Below are 15,689 nucleotides of genomic sequence, written 5' to 3' on the forward strand. Positions count from 1 at the left end.
TAGCTGCCTGTGTTCTCCTCTGGGATTTTGATGGTTTCCTGTCTCACATTTAGTTATTTCATCCATTTTGGATTTATTTTTTTGTATGGTTTGAAAAAGTGGTCCAATTTCATTCTTCTGCATGTTGCTGTCCAGTTTTCCCAACACCATTTGTTGAAGAGGTTGTCATTTTTCCATTGGATATTCTTTCCTGCTTGTTGAAGATTAGTTGACCATACAGTTGAAGATCCATTTCTGGGTTTTTTATTCTGTCCCAATGATCTGTGTGTCTGTTGTGCTAATACCATACCGTATTGATGACTACAGCTTTGTAATATAGCTTGAAGTGCATAATTGTGATATCTCCAGGTGCTTTTCTTTTTCAAGACTGCTTTGGCTATTCAGGGTCTTTTGTGGTTCTATACAAATTTAGGATTGTTTGTTTTAGCTCTATGAAAAATGTTGGTGGTAATTTAATGGGGATCCATTAAATGTGTGGATTGTTTTGAGTACTGTAGACATTTTAGCAATATTTGTTCTTCTAATCCATGAGCATGGAATGTTTTTCCATTTCTTTGTGTCTTCCTCAATTTCTTTCATAAGTGTTCTATAGTTTCAGAGTACAGATCTTTTATCTCTTTGGTTAGATTTATTCCTAGGTATCTTATGGTTTTTGGTGCAATTATAAGTGGGATCAATTCCTTGATTTCTTTTTCTGCTTCTTCATTATTGGTGTATAGAAATGCAACAGATCTTTCTTTCTTTCTTTCTTTCTTTCTTTCTTTCTTTCTTTCCTTTTCTTTCTTTCCATTTCTTTCTTTCTTTCTTTCTTTCTTTCTTTCTTTCTTTCTTTCTTTCTTTCTTTCTTTCTTTCCTTCCTTCCTTTTCTTTCTTCCCTTTCTTTCTTTCTTTCTCTCTCTTTCTTCTTTCTTTCTTTCTTTCTTTCTTTCTTTCTTTCTTTCTTTCTTTCTTTCTTTCAGATTTTATTTATTATTTGTCAGAGAGAGCACACAAGCAGGGGAAGCATCAGGCAGAGGGAGAAGCAGACTCCCCACTGTACAAAGAGCCTGATGTGGGACTTGAACCCAGGACTCTGGGATCATGACCTGAGCTGAAGGCAGACACTTAACCAACTGAGCCACCCAGGCTTCCCAAAATGCAACAGATTTCTGCACATTGATTTTATATCCTGTGACTTTGCTGAATTCATGTATTACTTCTAGCAGGTTTTTGGTGGAGCCTTTCAGGTTTTCTAGTACTATGTTAAGTAGTAATGGTGAGAGTGGACATCCCTGTCTTGTTATTGACCATAGAGGAAAAGCTCTCAGTTTTTCCCCACTGAGGATGATATTAGCTGTGGGTCTTTCATATATAGTTTTTATGATGTTGAGGTATGTTCCCTCTAACCTATTTCGTTGAGGGCTTTTATCAAGAATTAATGCTATATTCCATCAAATGCTTTTCTCACATGTATTCAGGGGATCATATGGTTCTTATCCTTTCTTTTATTAATGTGGTGTATCATGTCGATTGATTTGTGAATATTGAACCACCCCTGCAGCCCAGGAATAAATCTGACTTGGTCGTGGTGGATAATTCTTTTAATGTACTGTTTGATTCGATTTGCTAGTATCTTGTTGGGAATTTTTCCATCCATATTCATCGGGGATATTCACCTGTAATTCTCCTTTTTAGTGGGGTCTTTGTCTGGTTTTGGAATTAAGGTAAAGCTGACCTTGTAGAATGAGTTTGGAAGTTTTCCTTCCACTTCTATTTTTTGGACAGTTTGAGAAGAATTGGTATTAACTGTTCTTTAAATGTTTGATAGAATTCCCCCTGGAAAGCCATCTGGCCCTGGACTTTTGCCTGTTGGGAGTTTTTTGATTACTGATTCAGTTTCTTTGCTGGTTATGGGTCTGTTCAAATTTTCTATTTATTCCTGTTTCAGTTTTGGTAGTTGGTATGTTTCAAGGAATTTGTCCATCTCTTCCAGACTGCCCAGTTTTTCAGCATATATTTTTTCATAATATTCTCTTCTAATTCTGTGGTGTTGGTTGTGAGCTCTCCTCTTTCATTATTGGTTTTATTTACTTGAGTTCTTTCTCTTTTCTTTTTGATAAGTCTGACCAGGGTTTATCTATTTTATTTATTAATTATTTTAAAGAAAAAGTTCTTAGTTTCATTGATTTGTTCTACTGTTTTTCATTTATTTGTTTCTATTTTATTTATTTCTGTTCTGATGTTTATTATTTCCCTTCTTCTGCTGGCTTTAGGCTTTATTTGCTGTTCCTTTTCTAGCTCCTTAAGGTTAGGTTGTGTGTTTGAGACTTTTCTTGCTTATTAAGGTAGGTCTGTATTGGGCTATATACTTCCCTCTTAGAACTACCTTTGCTGCATCCCAAAGGTTCTAGACCTCGAGCTTTCATTTTCATTTACTTCCATGTATTTTTTTATTAATTTCCTCTTTAACTTCCTGGTTAACCCATTCATTCTTTAGTAGGATATTCTTTGACCTCCATGTGTTTGTGGTCTTTCCAATTTTTTTCTTGTGGTTGACTTCAAGTTTCATAATGTTGTGGTCTTAAAATATGCATGGTGTGATCTCATCTTTTTGTACTTATTGAGGGCTGATTTTGACCCAGTATGTGATCTATTCTGGAGAATGTTCTATGTGCCCTAGAAAAGAATGTGTATTCTGCTGCTTTAGGATGGAGTGTTCTGAATATATCTGTTAAGTCCATCTGGTCAAGTATGTCATTCAATGCAATTGTTCCCTTGTTGATTTTCTGCTTAGATGATCTGTCCATTGCTGTGAGTGAGGTGTTAAAGTCCCCTACTATTATGGTATTATTATCAATGAGTTTCTTTATGTTTGTTATTAATTGTTTTATATATTTGTGTGCTCCCAAGTTGGGGGCATAAATAGTATAATTGTTAGAACTTCTTGATGGATAGACCCCTTAATTATGCTATAACTCCCTTCTTCATCTCTTGTTACAGTCTTTGTTTTAAATTCTAGTTTGTCTGATATAAGTATGGCTATTCTGGGTTTCCTTTGAGGTCCATTAGCATGATAGATGGTTCTCCATGCCCTCACTTTCTATCTGCAGGTGTCTTTAGGTCCAAAATGAGTCTCTTGTAAGCAAGATATAGGTGGGTTTTATTTTTTTATCCATTCAGATACCCTATGTCTTTTGTTGAAATATTTAGTCTGTTTACATTCAGATTATTGAAAGATATGAATTTAGTGCCATTGTGTTACCTGCAAAGTTGGTGTTTCTGGTGATGTTCTCTGTTCCTTTTTAGTCTTAGTTGCTTTTTTTTTTTTTTTCCCCAATGAAGGAGTCCCCCTTAATATTTCTTGCAGGGCTGGTTTAATGGTTTAGTCATGAACTCTTTTAGTTTTTGTTTGTCTGGGAAACTTTTTATCTCTTCTGTTCTGAATGACAAGGTAAAGTATTGCTAGGTAAAGTATTCTTGGCTACATGTTTTTCCCATTTAGCATGTTGAGTATATCATGCCACTTTTCTCTGGCCTGCCTGCAAGTTTCTGTGGACAGATATTGTAAACCCTGATCTGTCTTCACTTGTAGGTTAAGAATTTCTTTTCCATTGCTGCTTTCAGGATTCTTTCTTTGTCTCCGTATTTTGTGAATTTGGCTATGATGTGTATTGGTGATGGCCAGCTTTTGTTGAATTTAATGGGAGTTCTCTGTGCTTCTTGGATTTCGATGTCTGTTTCCATCACCAGATTAGAGAAGTTTTCAGCTATAATTTGCTCAAATAAACTTTCTACTCCTTTTTCTTTCTTTTCTTCTTCTGGGATTCCTATAATACAAATATGATTACACATTAAGTTGTTGTGGAGTTCCCTACGTCTATGTTGGTGACCAATACCTTTCTTTCCCTCTTTTTTTGAGCTTTTTTAATTTTCCATAATTTTATCCTCTGTATCACTGATTTATTCCTCTGCTCTGTCTATCCTCATTGTCATTGCATCCATTTGGTTTTACATCTCAGTTATAGCACTTTTTATTTAATCCTGACTAGTTTTTAGTTCTTTTATCTTTTTAGTAAGGGATTCTCTAGTGTCTTCAATGCTTTTCTCAAGTCCAGCTAGTATTCTTATGGTTATTGTTTTAAATTCTAGTTCAGACATCATATTTGTATGTGTATTGATTAAATCCCTGGCCACAAATTCTTCTTATTCTTTCTTTTAGGGTGAATTCCTCCATCTTGTCATTATTTTTGGCTCATTGTTTTTGTGTGTGTGTGTGTGTTTGATTGTTAGGAAAGCATATATTCCTGCTCCTGAAAATAATGCCAACATTAAGAAGAAGTCCAAAAAACCAAACAAAAGCAAACCAAAACAAAACCAAAAAATAAAAATAAAAATGTAAATAAAAAGAAGAAAGGAAGCTAGATCTTAGGTGTGTTTTGGCCTGCTTGTTAAAAGGAGCTGGATCCAAATATATATATTTATAATGAAAAGAAGCTAGTCCTATTTCCCCAGAGCTGAAGCTTTGTAGCACTCTATGATCAGTAGACTTGGTGCATATGAGGGGTTTGTGATAGTCTTCTGGGGAGGAGCCTGTTGCTCTGATTTTCAGCCCGACTTACCCTAATGGAGAGGCACCTGCAGGCGCAGGGCAGTAGGGCTTGGTGTAAGTAGCTCCAACCTCTGTTTTGCTCACTGAAGTTAGTCTGCACTGATGGGTGGGGGCAAAAATGGCATCACCCAGCTCTCCTGTCCCTGGGGCAGGGAACTCCTTTCTGCTACACTTCAGGAAACTCACAGAAGAGCAAACAATCATCTCTTTTTTGTCCCTGGCTTCTGCGAGATCCTGGCCTTCACCCTGCCTGTGTCCAAGCTGTCCCGTTGCCAGGTGGCATAGCACTCCTGTGTTTTATCTCAGGCATGGGGGTGGGTTTCAAAACTACAAATATTAGAGATGCGCCAGCATAGCCCCTCAGGGATCTTCTGGGGGAGGGTCTTGCTGTGCTCTGGCTGGTGCTAGCTTATCTCAGAAATATGTTGCAGGACCACGCAGTGGTTCAGAGTTTATGGCAAAGCACTGCTAAAAGCTCGCACTAAAATTTGCTGCCCTCAGCTGGTGTTCCTGTGCTAGATGGGACACCTCAATGGTGCCCACCAGTTGTCTTTTGTTCCCAAGCCATCACTCCCAAATGCACTCCAAGCTGAGGAACTGCTTCTCCCTGTGGGACTCAGGGAATCCTCAGACCAGGCTCTCCCCTCCTGGGTCTTGGCCTTTCTTCCCCACAGGAGTACTGCTAAGCCCCTGAGGCACACCCTGGCAATGGTGCGGACTTTGGAACTTCAGAGGCTGTGCTTCCCTGTTTATAAAAACTTGTGGTGTTCAGTCCCTCTCTCTTTCCCAGTCAATGGTTTTAGGGAAAGAGTTTTTCTTGTGCAATTCCCTGTGCATGCTTTCGCTCTCTCTCTCTTTCTCTCTTGCTCCTCTTTCCATGGTCAGGGCTCCATCCCCTTCACAGCACCCACAGCTCTTGTTTCCCCCAGATGAACTCTCTGCAGCTCCCACCTTCCACGATGTGGTGGTTTTTTTTGGTCTCTAGTTGTGCAGTTTTACTCTGTCAGTTCTCAGATCAATTTCTTGGGTATTGAAAATGGTTTGATATTTATCTAGCTGTTTTTGAGGGATGAGACAAACCTAAAGTCCCCTTCCTCCTCTGTCATCTTAACTCTTCCCTCGGTATTTACTTATACCTGAAAATTTGCATCTTTTGACCACCTTCATCCAGTTCCTCACCCCCATCCCCTGCTTTGGATAACTACAAATCTGATCTCTTTTTCTGAGTTTTTCTTTTTTCTTTTTCTTTAATTTTCATCATATAAATGACATCATACAGTATTTGTCTTACTCTGACTTATTTCACTTGGCTAATGCCCTCAAGGTCCATCCATGTTGTCTCAAATGTCAGGATTTACTTTTTTTTAATGGCTCAATAGTATCCCACTGTATAAATGTACTTGATTTTCTTTATCCATTCAACTGCTGATGGACACTTAGGTTGTTTCTATTTCTTGACTATTGTAAACAATGCTGCTTTGAACATCAGGATGCAGATATTTCAACATAGTGGGTTTTTTTTCCTTTGGGTATATATCCGGAAGTAGAAATGCTAAATCATATGATAGATCTATTTTTAATTTTTTAAGGAACCTTCATAATGTTTTCCATAGTGGCTGTACCATTTATAATCCTACCACAAGTGTACAAGTGCTCTCTTTTTTCCACATCCACTCCAGCATTTGTTATCTCTCTCTCTCTTTTAGATGATAGCCATTCTAACAGATGTGAGGTGATATCTCATTGTGGTTTTGATTTGCATTTCCCTGATAATTATTGATCTTGAGCATATTTTCATGGGTCTGTGGGCCATTTGTATATCTTCTTTAGAAAAATGTCTGGTCAGGGGCGCCTGGGTGGCTCAGTCATTAAGCGTCTGCCTTTGGCTCAGGGCATGATCCCAGCGTTCTGGGATCAAGCCCCACATCAGGCTCCTCCGCTGGGAGCCTGCTTCTTCCTCTCCCACTCCCCTTGCTTGTGTTCCCTCTCTCGCTGGCTGTCTCTATCTCTGTCAAATAAATAAATAAAATCTTAAAAAAAAAAAAGAAAAATGTCTGGTCAGGTCATTTGCACATTTTAAAATTGGATTATTTGTGTTTTTTTTCCTATTAAGTTGTATGTTTTTTTCATGTATTTTAGATATTAACACCTTATCAGCTTTGCAGATATTTTCTCCTGTTCAATAAGTTGCCTTTTCATTTTGTTGATCATTGGCTTTACTATGCAGAAGCTTTTTAGGTTGATGTACTCCTACTTGTTTATTTTTTATTGTGTTGCTGTGCTTTGGGTGTAATACCCAGAATATCATGGCCAGGACCCATGTCAGGGGCCTTTTTTCCTATATTTTCTTCTAGGAGTTTTATGGTTTCATGTCTTACATTCAAATCTTTAATCCATTTTGAGTTAATTTTTGTGGTTGGTGTAACGTAGGGGTGTAGTTTCAATCTTTTACATGGAAATATCTAATTTTCCCAGTACTACCTATTGATAAGACTATCTTTTCTTCATTGAGTATTTTTTTGCTCTCGTCAAATATTAGTACATGCTAAGACAGTACATACTGTGTTGATTACTGTAGCTTTATAATATAGCTTGAAATTAGGAAATGCAATACCTCCTGCTTTGTTTTCTCTTGATTGTTTGGGGGTAATTTATGGTTCCATATTTATTTTAGGATTTTTTTTCTACTTCTGTAAAAAATACCACTGGATTCTTGATGGTGATTGCATTGAATCTGTAGATGGCTTTGGGTAATATGGACATTTTAACAATATTAATTCTTCCAATTCATAAACATGGGATTTGTATTTATTTGTGTCTCTTTCGATTTCTTTCATCAGTATGTTATAGTTTTCAGTGTAGAGATCTTTTACCTCTTTAGTTAAATTTATTCTTAAGTATTTATTGTTTTTGATGCTATTGTAAATGGGTTCTTTTTAAAATTTCTTTCTCAGATAATTCATTGTTTGTATATAGAAACACTGCTTATTTTTGTATGTTAATTTTGCATCTTGCTTAATGTTAACACTTTACCCAGGAAAAAACTCTCCAGTGAGTATTGACCTAAAAATAAAAGACCCTGCAGCTTAGTGAAGCTTATGAATCTTGAAAGCTATGAAAGCCCCGAGAAGAAACAAATAGTTTTTAAGACTCTAATATGTATAAAGAGCTTTACATACCTAATCTTATTTAATCCTTTCTACAGCCTTATATTATAGGTGTTACTATTCCCATGTTATCAGTAAGGGAATTCAGATTCAGAGGGGTTATGTATATTGTAAAAACAACGCACAGCTACTAAATGACAGAAGCAAGGCTCAGACACAAAACTTTCTGTCTTAAATAGGCTCTTAACTCTTCCCACCAACCTGTGTCGTACTGAAGGATCATTCTCCCATTTGTCACAAAAGCTATTTCATATCATCTCTCTTTAAAACTCTCACCGAAGATCTTGCCTCATATTTCTGTGACCCACTTGTGGCAAGCATTCTCTCAGTCATTCTCTTTTTTGGACCTCAGCACCTGTCACTCTCTCCCTCCAGTCCAGGTAACTCATATCTGAGAGTAATCCAGTGGGGTGAGTCCAGTGCTAGTCACTCTAATTTTGTCCTCTCTGTCCTGTTCCTTTGGGGGAAAAATATGCAATGGGAAGATCTCAGAAAAGCTACATCATGTTGGAGGAACAGAAATCTTTTTCTCCAACTTAGTGAAGGGCCTTGCACCCTCAGACCTTCTAGGAGAAACTGTCTCAAATAGATGTTCTCTGTCTCCAGGTCTCTCTCTCCTCAATTCCCGTTACCCCTTATTTCTCTATTTTCTAGAGCCCTCTCTCTCAAATCCTACTCAGATCAAAACATTCTGCTCTGGAAGCCTTCACTTCTCATCCTAAGAGGAGGCCATGGCACCTCTTTTTCCTTCTCCTTTGTCTTCTAAGATAAGAACGTTAAGGCTTTGGTTGGATGCTAATAAACTTCCTAGTCTGCTCAGTGATACTGACTCAGGTGATGGAGGATACCCCTTGAGTGCAGATCAGTGTGGGTACTGCAGTTCCAGGTTAGTTTTCCCACTAGCCACAGTGGCTGATTTTCTCATTGTTTACTTAAGAAACAAGGCTACCCTACCAAGGCAAGCTTTTAAGTAACTCAGAGAAAATGCAATCTAATTCATATGACCAGAGACATTTCTCCTGTTAGCATGGCTTTCACTTTGATCCCTGCAAGCCACAAACTTTGTCAAAACTGTGCTCTGGACCTGATTAACATTATAAAGGCCACCACACTAAAAGCTCTTTCCTTTCCTGGCCAAAAATGTGGTTCCTATTTTGATTAGATTTCATAAAAAATTATTTCAGCTCTTTCTACCTTTGCCATCCACCACACACACACCCAAACTTTCTACTAGTGTGCCTGCAGATATTCTTTCTTCTCTTTATACTCCTCTTTTCTTGATAAAATGGAGGAATTACTCTCCTATCAAAGAGCAAGTCTTTTACATATATTCTGAATTCTATCTCTCCGTGCCATCTTGGAGTCCTTGCTTCAGAATTTATTACCTCTCTCTCATGCATTTTGACTTCTTTTTCTCTATTGGACCAGTCTCACCAATATTCAAATATTACATAGTGCTCTCATGTTATAAACATGCTTCTTTGACCCTACATCTCTCTACACCTACTGGTCTATTTTTCTTCTTCCTTTTTTTGGTAAAATCATCCCTAGTATCATTATCTCTTAGGTCCCTCTATATTTCTTTTCAGCACATATAATCTATTTCTATATGTTATTTGTTTACTGTCTTACTCCTCTCTATACTAGATTGTAAACTGCATATGGGAAATGGCTACTTCTGTTCCATTTCCAAGACACCTAGCAGAGTACTAGACACATAGTAGGTTTTCAATAAATACTTGTTATGTGAATAGAAGTCCCTTAATCCAGTGTTCTTCTCATGGAAGAGTGATAGGGATGGGGAAATTGTGATGTGTGCCATTTGTTGACTCTTAGTCATCATCTGTTTCACGGCTTTTACTTTTTAAAACAAAATTAATAAACATTATTTTTTAGAGCAGTTTTAGCTTCAAAGCAAAACTGAGCAGGAAGTACAGCGAGTTCCCACATACTCTCTCTTCCCGCATGCATAAGCTTCCCTCACCATCAACATCCTGCATCAAGGCACCAGTGTGGTACATTTGTTATAATTGATGGACTAACAGTAACACATCATTATCACTCAAAGTACATAGTTAACATTAGGGTTCACTCTTTGTGCTACACATCCTGTGAGTTTTGACAAATGTATGATGACACGTATCCACCATTATAATACATTACAGGATAACCTCACTGCCCTAAATATCCTTTATGCGCCACCTATTTTTCTCTTCCTCCTTCCAAGCCCTCGTCAACCACTGATCTTTTTACTGTCTTCTTGGTTTTGCCTCTTCTAGTATGTCATGTAACTGGAATTATGCAGTACGTAGCCTCTTTAGACTGGTTTCTTTCACTTTGCAGTATGCATTCGTGGTTCCTCCATGTCTTTTTGTGGATTGATAGCTCATTTATTTTTAGCACTGAATAATATTCCATTGTATGAGTGTATGACAGTTTATCTATTCACCTAAGATATCTTGGCTGCTCCCAAATTTTGGCAATTATGAATAGGGCTGCTATAAACATTCATGTGCAGGTTTTTGTGTAGGCATGTTTTCAACTCATTTGGATATCAAGGAGTGCAATTGCTGGATTGTATGGGAAGAGTATGTTTAATTTTGTAAGAAGCTATCTTTCAAAGTGGCTGTACCATTTTGCATTCCTGCTAGCAGTGAATGAGAGTTCCTGTTGTATCCTTTCCAGCAGGTGGTGTTGTTGGCGTTTTGGATTTTGGCCATTCTAATAGATGTGTAGTGGTATCTTATTTATTCTGCAATTCCCTAAAGACATGTGACATTGTATATCTTTTCATATGCTTATTTGATATCTGTATATCTTCTTTGGTGAGATGTCTGTTCAGATCTTTTGCCTATGCTTTAATCAGGTTGTTTTTTTCTTTTATTAAGTTTTAAAAGTTCTTTGTGTATTTTGGATAATACTTCTTTATCAGAGATGTCTTTTGCAAATATTTTCTCTTGATTTGTGGCGTTTCTTCTTCTTCTCTTGATCCTTTTACTTTTTACCTTCTTTCTGAACCTTTTGCACCTACTCTTCTTCTGTCATGGAGAAAATTTTTTTAAGTATTTCACACCGGGATGCCTAAATGTCATTTATTTCTCAAAAGAGAAATGGGAAATGGCAAGGCTTATTGAATTTAAGGCCTCCAGTGATAGAATTTAAGGCCTCATGATACTAAAGTGAAGTATTGTTTGAAAGATTTTTTTTCCCACAGTCATTCTCCTCAACTGTTGGTGACTATAATGTATGGACGCAGTGTGCTTAACTCACGGATTTCCAATTTATTACCAATTTGAAATGCTTTAGAAACAAATAAAAATGAAATATGACTTTATACAGCTCGTGGTTATCATCTTCAAATCCCACGTTCTTAAGTATAACGATAGTCAAGAGGGAATTAAGTAACTTCACTTTTGAGACAATTATATCTGTCAAATTTTTTGCTTGCAGTTGAAACTCAGATCATATTAGCTTAGGCAAAAAGGAAGTATGTTGGTTCATGTAACTGTAAAGGCCAAAGGAAGAGCTGACTCCAAATGGTGCTGTTCTATCACTCAGCTCTACTTCTGTTTATTGATTTTATTTTCAGACAAGATTTCCCCGAATGGTTGGAAATATAAGCTGCTAGTAACCACAAGCCTGTATCCTTGCAGATCACAGCCCTAAAGCGAGACCCCAAAGCTCTCTCTTAGTGTAAATATAGTAGCATCACTGAAAAGTATGATTAGCCTTTTTGAATAGTATGCCCGATTGCTGTGGTCAAGGAGAGGGACAACTTTGTTTAGTTAGGGGTCTTGTGCCCACCTCTGTGGCCTGGGATGTGTTAAGTTCAACTCTGCTTGAACTACAAGGAATAAGTTCCCGCAGGTGAGAGGGGTTTCATTATTAGAAAAAGGTGTAAAAATCTTCAGACAGCAAAACAACAGATGTTCTCTTTGTATATTCCTTATCCTGACTGTAAGTTATTCATTTCTTATCTCCACAGTGCTTATCAAAAGGGTCCTTACTGTCAACAACAGAACGCTTTGGATGATTCACTGGTCTGATGACTTAAGGTATTCTTGTCACTGAAAGTAAAGATATATTTATCAGTTATATACGTAGGAGATTAGAAGACTCAACAAAGAATGATGAAATCATTAGTTTATATATTAAATGACTATTGTTAGGCATATAATACAACTTTATTTGCTCTATTTTATAATTCAGTATTTAACAGTACAATAGGGAGATAAATGTTCATTGTTTTTAGTATAGTTGTGATAATTCTTGTGTAGTTAGTTATGTCTGCCTTATGGTAACCAGGCAACAGGAATTGCAACAGGAATCAACTGTGAAGACTAAATTTTAATTAAATTAAAAAAATTACTTTCCCATGATTAACATTTTCTAACTCATCCAAATTACTTTTTATCTAAATCCTCAAATATGAGCTAAACTTTAAGATAAAATGATGAAATATATTTTAGTTCTTATTTTATTTAGCTGTTATTTAGAAAATTTCAGGAAAAAAACTTGTTTTCTTTAACTATCCTCTTTTTGCACTGCTTTTCTGAAAAAAATTGGGAAAATAATTTCTTGTAATACTGATTCAGTGTAGCACTAAGACTGTGCATTTGGGGGCCACAAATTCTGGGTTTGGATACTATTCTGCCAGTTCCTAGTTTTGTGCCTTAGGTAGATTACTTAAGGGGCGCCTGGGTGACACAGCGGTTGGGCGTCTGCCTTCGGCTCAGGGCGTGATCTCGGTGTTACGGGATCGAGCCCCACATCAGGCTCCTCCGCTATGAGCCTGCTTCTTCCTCTCCCACTCCCCCTGCTTGTGTTCCCTCTCTCGCTGGCTGTCTCTCTCTCTGTCAAATAAATAAATAAAATCTTTAAAAAAAAAAAAAGACTGTGCATTTGGGGGCCACAAATTCTGGGTTTGGATACTATTCTGCCAGTTCCTAGTTTTGTGCCTTAGGTAGATTACTTAAACTCGGTGATCTGCAGCTTCATTTAAAATGGAACTAGTAAGTGTGCTGACCTTAGTAAGACCATTGGGACAATTCAGTAACATGATGCATGCCAGCCACTTGCCATATGCCTTAGGACTCAGTAGGTGTTAAGTTAGTGCTAGTTCTTATTAGCTATATTAACATTAACATCTCTGTTAAGAGATGCAGAAAATTTCTGAGTAGTTATGAGTGTTAACTCCCTGCTTAAAGGGATCGCTGTCTGGGGTCTGGAGCTGTCCTTTAGGATAGCTGATTCTAAAGTGACGGTGAATATTTGACATTTAACTCTTGTACAAGAACACAAAGTGAGGAATGATGGATAATATTGATTAGATGCTCCAAAAGCCATTGGTGAATATAATTCAGAATCATTCCATACTTTGAAGTATATATTAGACTTAAGTAAATATATGTTTTAGAATACAATTATGTAGGGTGCCTGGGTGATGCAGTCAGTTAAGCATCCAACTCTTGGTTTCAGCTCAGGTCATGATCTCAGGGTTGTGAGACTGAGTCCCAAGTTGGGCCCCACAGTCAGTGTGGAGTTGGCTTAAAGGACTCTTCCTCACCCTCTGCCCCTTCCCCTACTCACTATCTCTTTCTCTCAAATAAAAATAAATAATACTTGTAAAAAAACAGAATACAATTATGTGAAACCTTTATATGTTGCCACAGAACCTATTTTGGGTTCTTTTTTCCAATAGTTCAATAGTATTTTTTCAATAGTTTTAATTTATTCTGTTTTTCCTTATGTGTGAATTAATTTATATTTTATACCAACTGATTATGAAAAGAATATACCAATTTTTGTTTTAATTTATAACTTTGATAGCTCAGAGGAGAGAATCTGCCAAATAATTTGTTGGTGCACATGCAATACAACACGAACAGAGAAATACACGTTTAGAAATTTTTGTAATCCATGTGGGGGTTTGTTGACATTTAGCTTTGTATTACACTCAACTAAGCAGATTAGTGGTGTAAACAAGATTGCAACATGTATACTTATTTTGCAACACCTTTTAATACCAAGAACTAAAAAAACAGTTGCTGTTGAGTAATGTAATGGACAATGAATGACTTCAATAATATTTTTCCACTGAATTTGAAGGCAAGTTATACATCTATATATTTTAATTATTCTTGATAAAAGCAAAAATCTTAACATTAAGGGAAAACGTTAAGAGACAGTGATAATGAGATTCTGAAGGGCCAAATTCCTATTTCTAAGGTGATGATTTTCCAGAGGCTTAACTTAATTCTAAGCTGCTTCTTCTTCTTCTTCTTCTTCTTCTTCTTCTTCTTCTTTTAAAGATTTTTCATTTACTTATTTGAGAGAGAGAGATTGAGAGAGAGAGCAAGTGCAGGGGGAGGGGCAGAGGAAGAGGGAGAAGCAGGCTTCCCATGGAGCAGGGAGCCCAAAAGGGGCTTGATCTCAGGACCGTGAGATCAGGACCTGAGCCGAAGGCAGATGCTTAACCCACTGAGCCACCCAGGTACCTCCTAAGCTTCTTTCAAGCAGTCTGCCCACCATATCATTTCTTTTATCTGGGATTTATTTTCCAATTGAGCTTTGTTGGAAACAAAATGAGTTTATAATCTAACAAGCTCAATAACACTGACATTTTATGTTTTGAATGTCTTTCAAATCTGATTGTATTATACATTTTCTCTCCTGATTTTTATCTGGTTTAGACCAGTCTTATTCATGGTTAGTCTGAATTTGTGAAGGGTGATGATACAGCTTAAATTTTTTCAGGTAGTTTTGTGGAAAGTAATTATTTTCTGTTTGAAAACATGAGCTGTGATATCAAGACATATGAAATCTGACATTTACCAGTAACTGCTTCTGACGTCGTTTTCATCATTAATTTTCTTTCCTCTCTTCTACTTGCTCTAGTTGTGCTTTCTTCATTACAAATGCACAGAAGATAAATATTCTGTTTATCTTTTATGACACATTGTGAACAATGGTGCTGCCAAGAGTGAACTTAGAATATAGTCATAAGTATGTTTCAGATGACAACCAATTCTTGATGTGAAACTAGAAATTCTACCTCAAATAAAGCAAAGGTTGAGATTCCAGTTTAAGGTTTTAAAGAGCAATTCTCGGGGCGCCTGTGTGGAGCAGTCATTAAGCGTCTGCCTTCGGCTCTGGGCGTGATCCCAGCGTTCTGGGATTGAGCCCCACATCAGGCTCCTCCGCTAAGAGCCTGCTTCTTCCTCTCCCACTCCCCCTGCTTGTGTTCCCTCTCTCGCTGGCTGTCTCTCTCTGTCAAATAAATAAATAAAATCTTTAGAAAAAAATAAATAGGGGCGCCTGGGTGGCACAGCGGTTAAAGCGTCTGCCTTCGGCTCAGGGCGTGATCCTGGAGTTCCGGGATCGAGCCCCACATCAGGCTCCTCTGCTATGAGCCTGCTTCTTCCTCTCCCACTCCCCCTGCTTGTGTTCCCTCTCTCGCTGGCTGTCTCTATCTCTGTCAAATAAATAAATAAAATCTTAAAAAAAAAAAAAAAAAAAGAAAAAAATAAATAAAGAGCAATTCTCTCTTCCCCTGAGGAAATCTTATTTATTTATTTACTTGCTTGCTAACTTACTATTTATTTTTATTGATATGTAATTGGCATATAATGTTGTATAAATTTAGGGTGTATAACATATTGATTTGATACATTTATTTATTGCAGTATCATTACCACTGTAGTGTTAGCTAATTACTCTATCACCTTACATAATTAATCATTTCTTTTTTGTGGTGGAAACAATTAAGATCTAGTGTCATAGCAACTTTGGAGTTTATAATACAGTATTGTTGTCTATAATCACTATGCTATACATTAGATCTCCAGGACTTATTTATCCATTAGTTGCAAGTTTGTACCCTTAAACAACATCTCCTCAATTCTCTCACACCCCAGCCTCTAGTATGTGATTTA

General features: G+C 37.1%; 1 protein-coding gene across 2 annotated transcripts in view; it reads left to right on the forward strand.

The window, feature by feature from the left end:
* The window catches only part of ARL6IP6 (ADP ribosylation factor like GTPase 6 interacting protein 6), a 453,211-nt gene that overhangs the window by 222,180 nt on the left and 215,342 nt on the right, over nucleotides 1-15,689 (forward strand). The window contains exon 4 of one of the 2 annotated variants that reach the window (XM_057317806.1): nucleotides 11,741-11,810. In XM_057317806.1, coding sequence (XP_057173789.1) covers nucleotides 11,741-11,801 — 61 coding nt within the window. In that variant the 3' untranslated portion in view covers nucleotides 11,802-11,810. Of the gene's footprint in view, nucleotides 1-11,740; nucleotides 14,282-15,689 lie in introns of those variants that run through there. The other variant, XM_057317809.1, reaches the window with a different exon arrangement.

Source organism: Ursus arctos, unplaced genomic scaffold (assembly GCF_023065955.2).
Source record: "Ursus arctos isolate Adak ecotype North America unplaced genomic scaffold, UrsArc2.0 scaffold_1, whole genome shotgun sequence".
In the NCBI taxonomy this organism is placed as follows: domain Eukaryota; kingdom Metazoa; phylum Chordata; class Mammalia; order Carnivora; family Ursidae; genus Ursus; species Ursus arctos.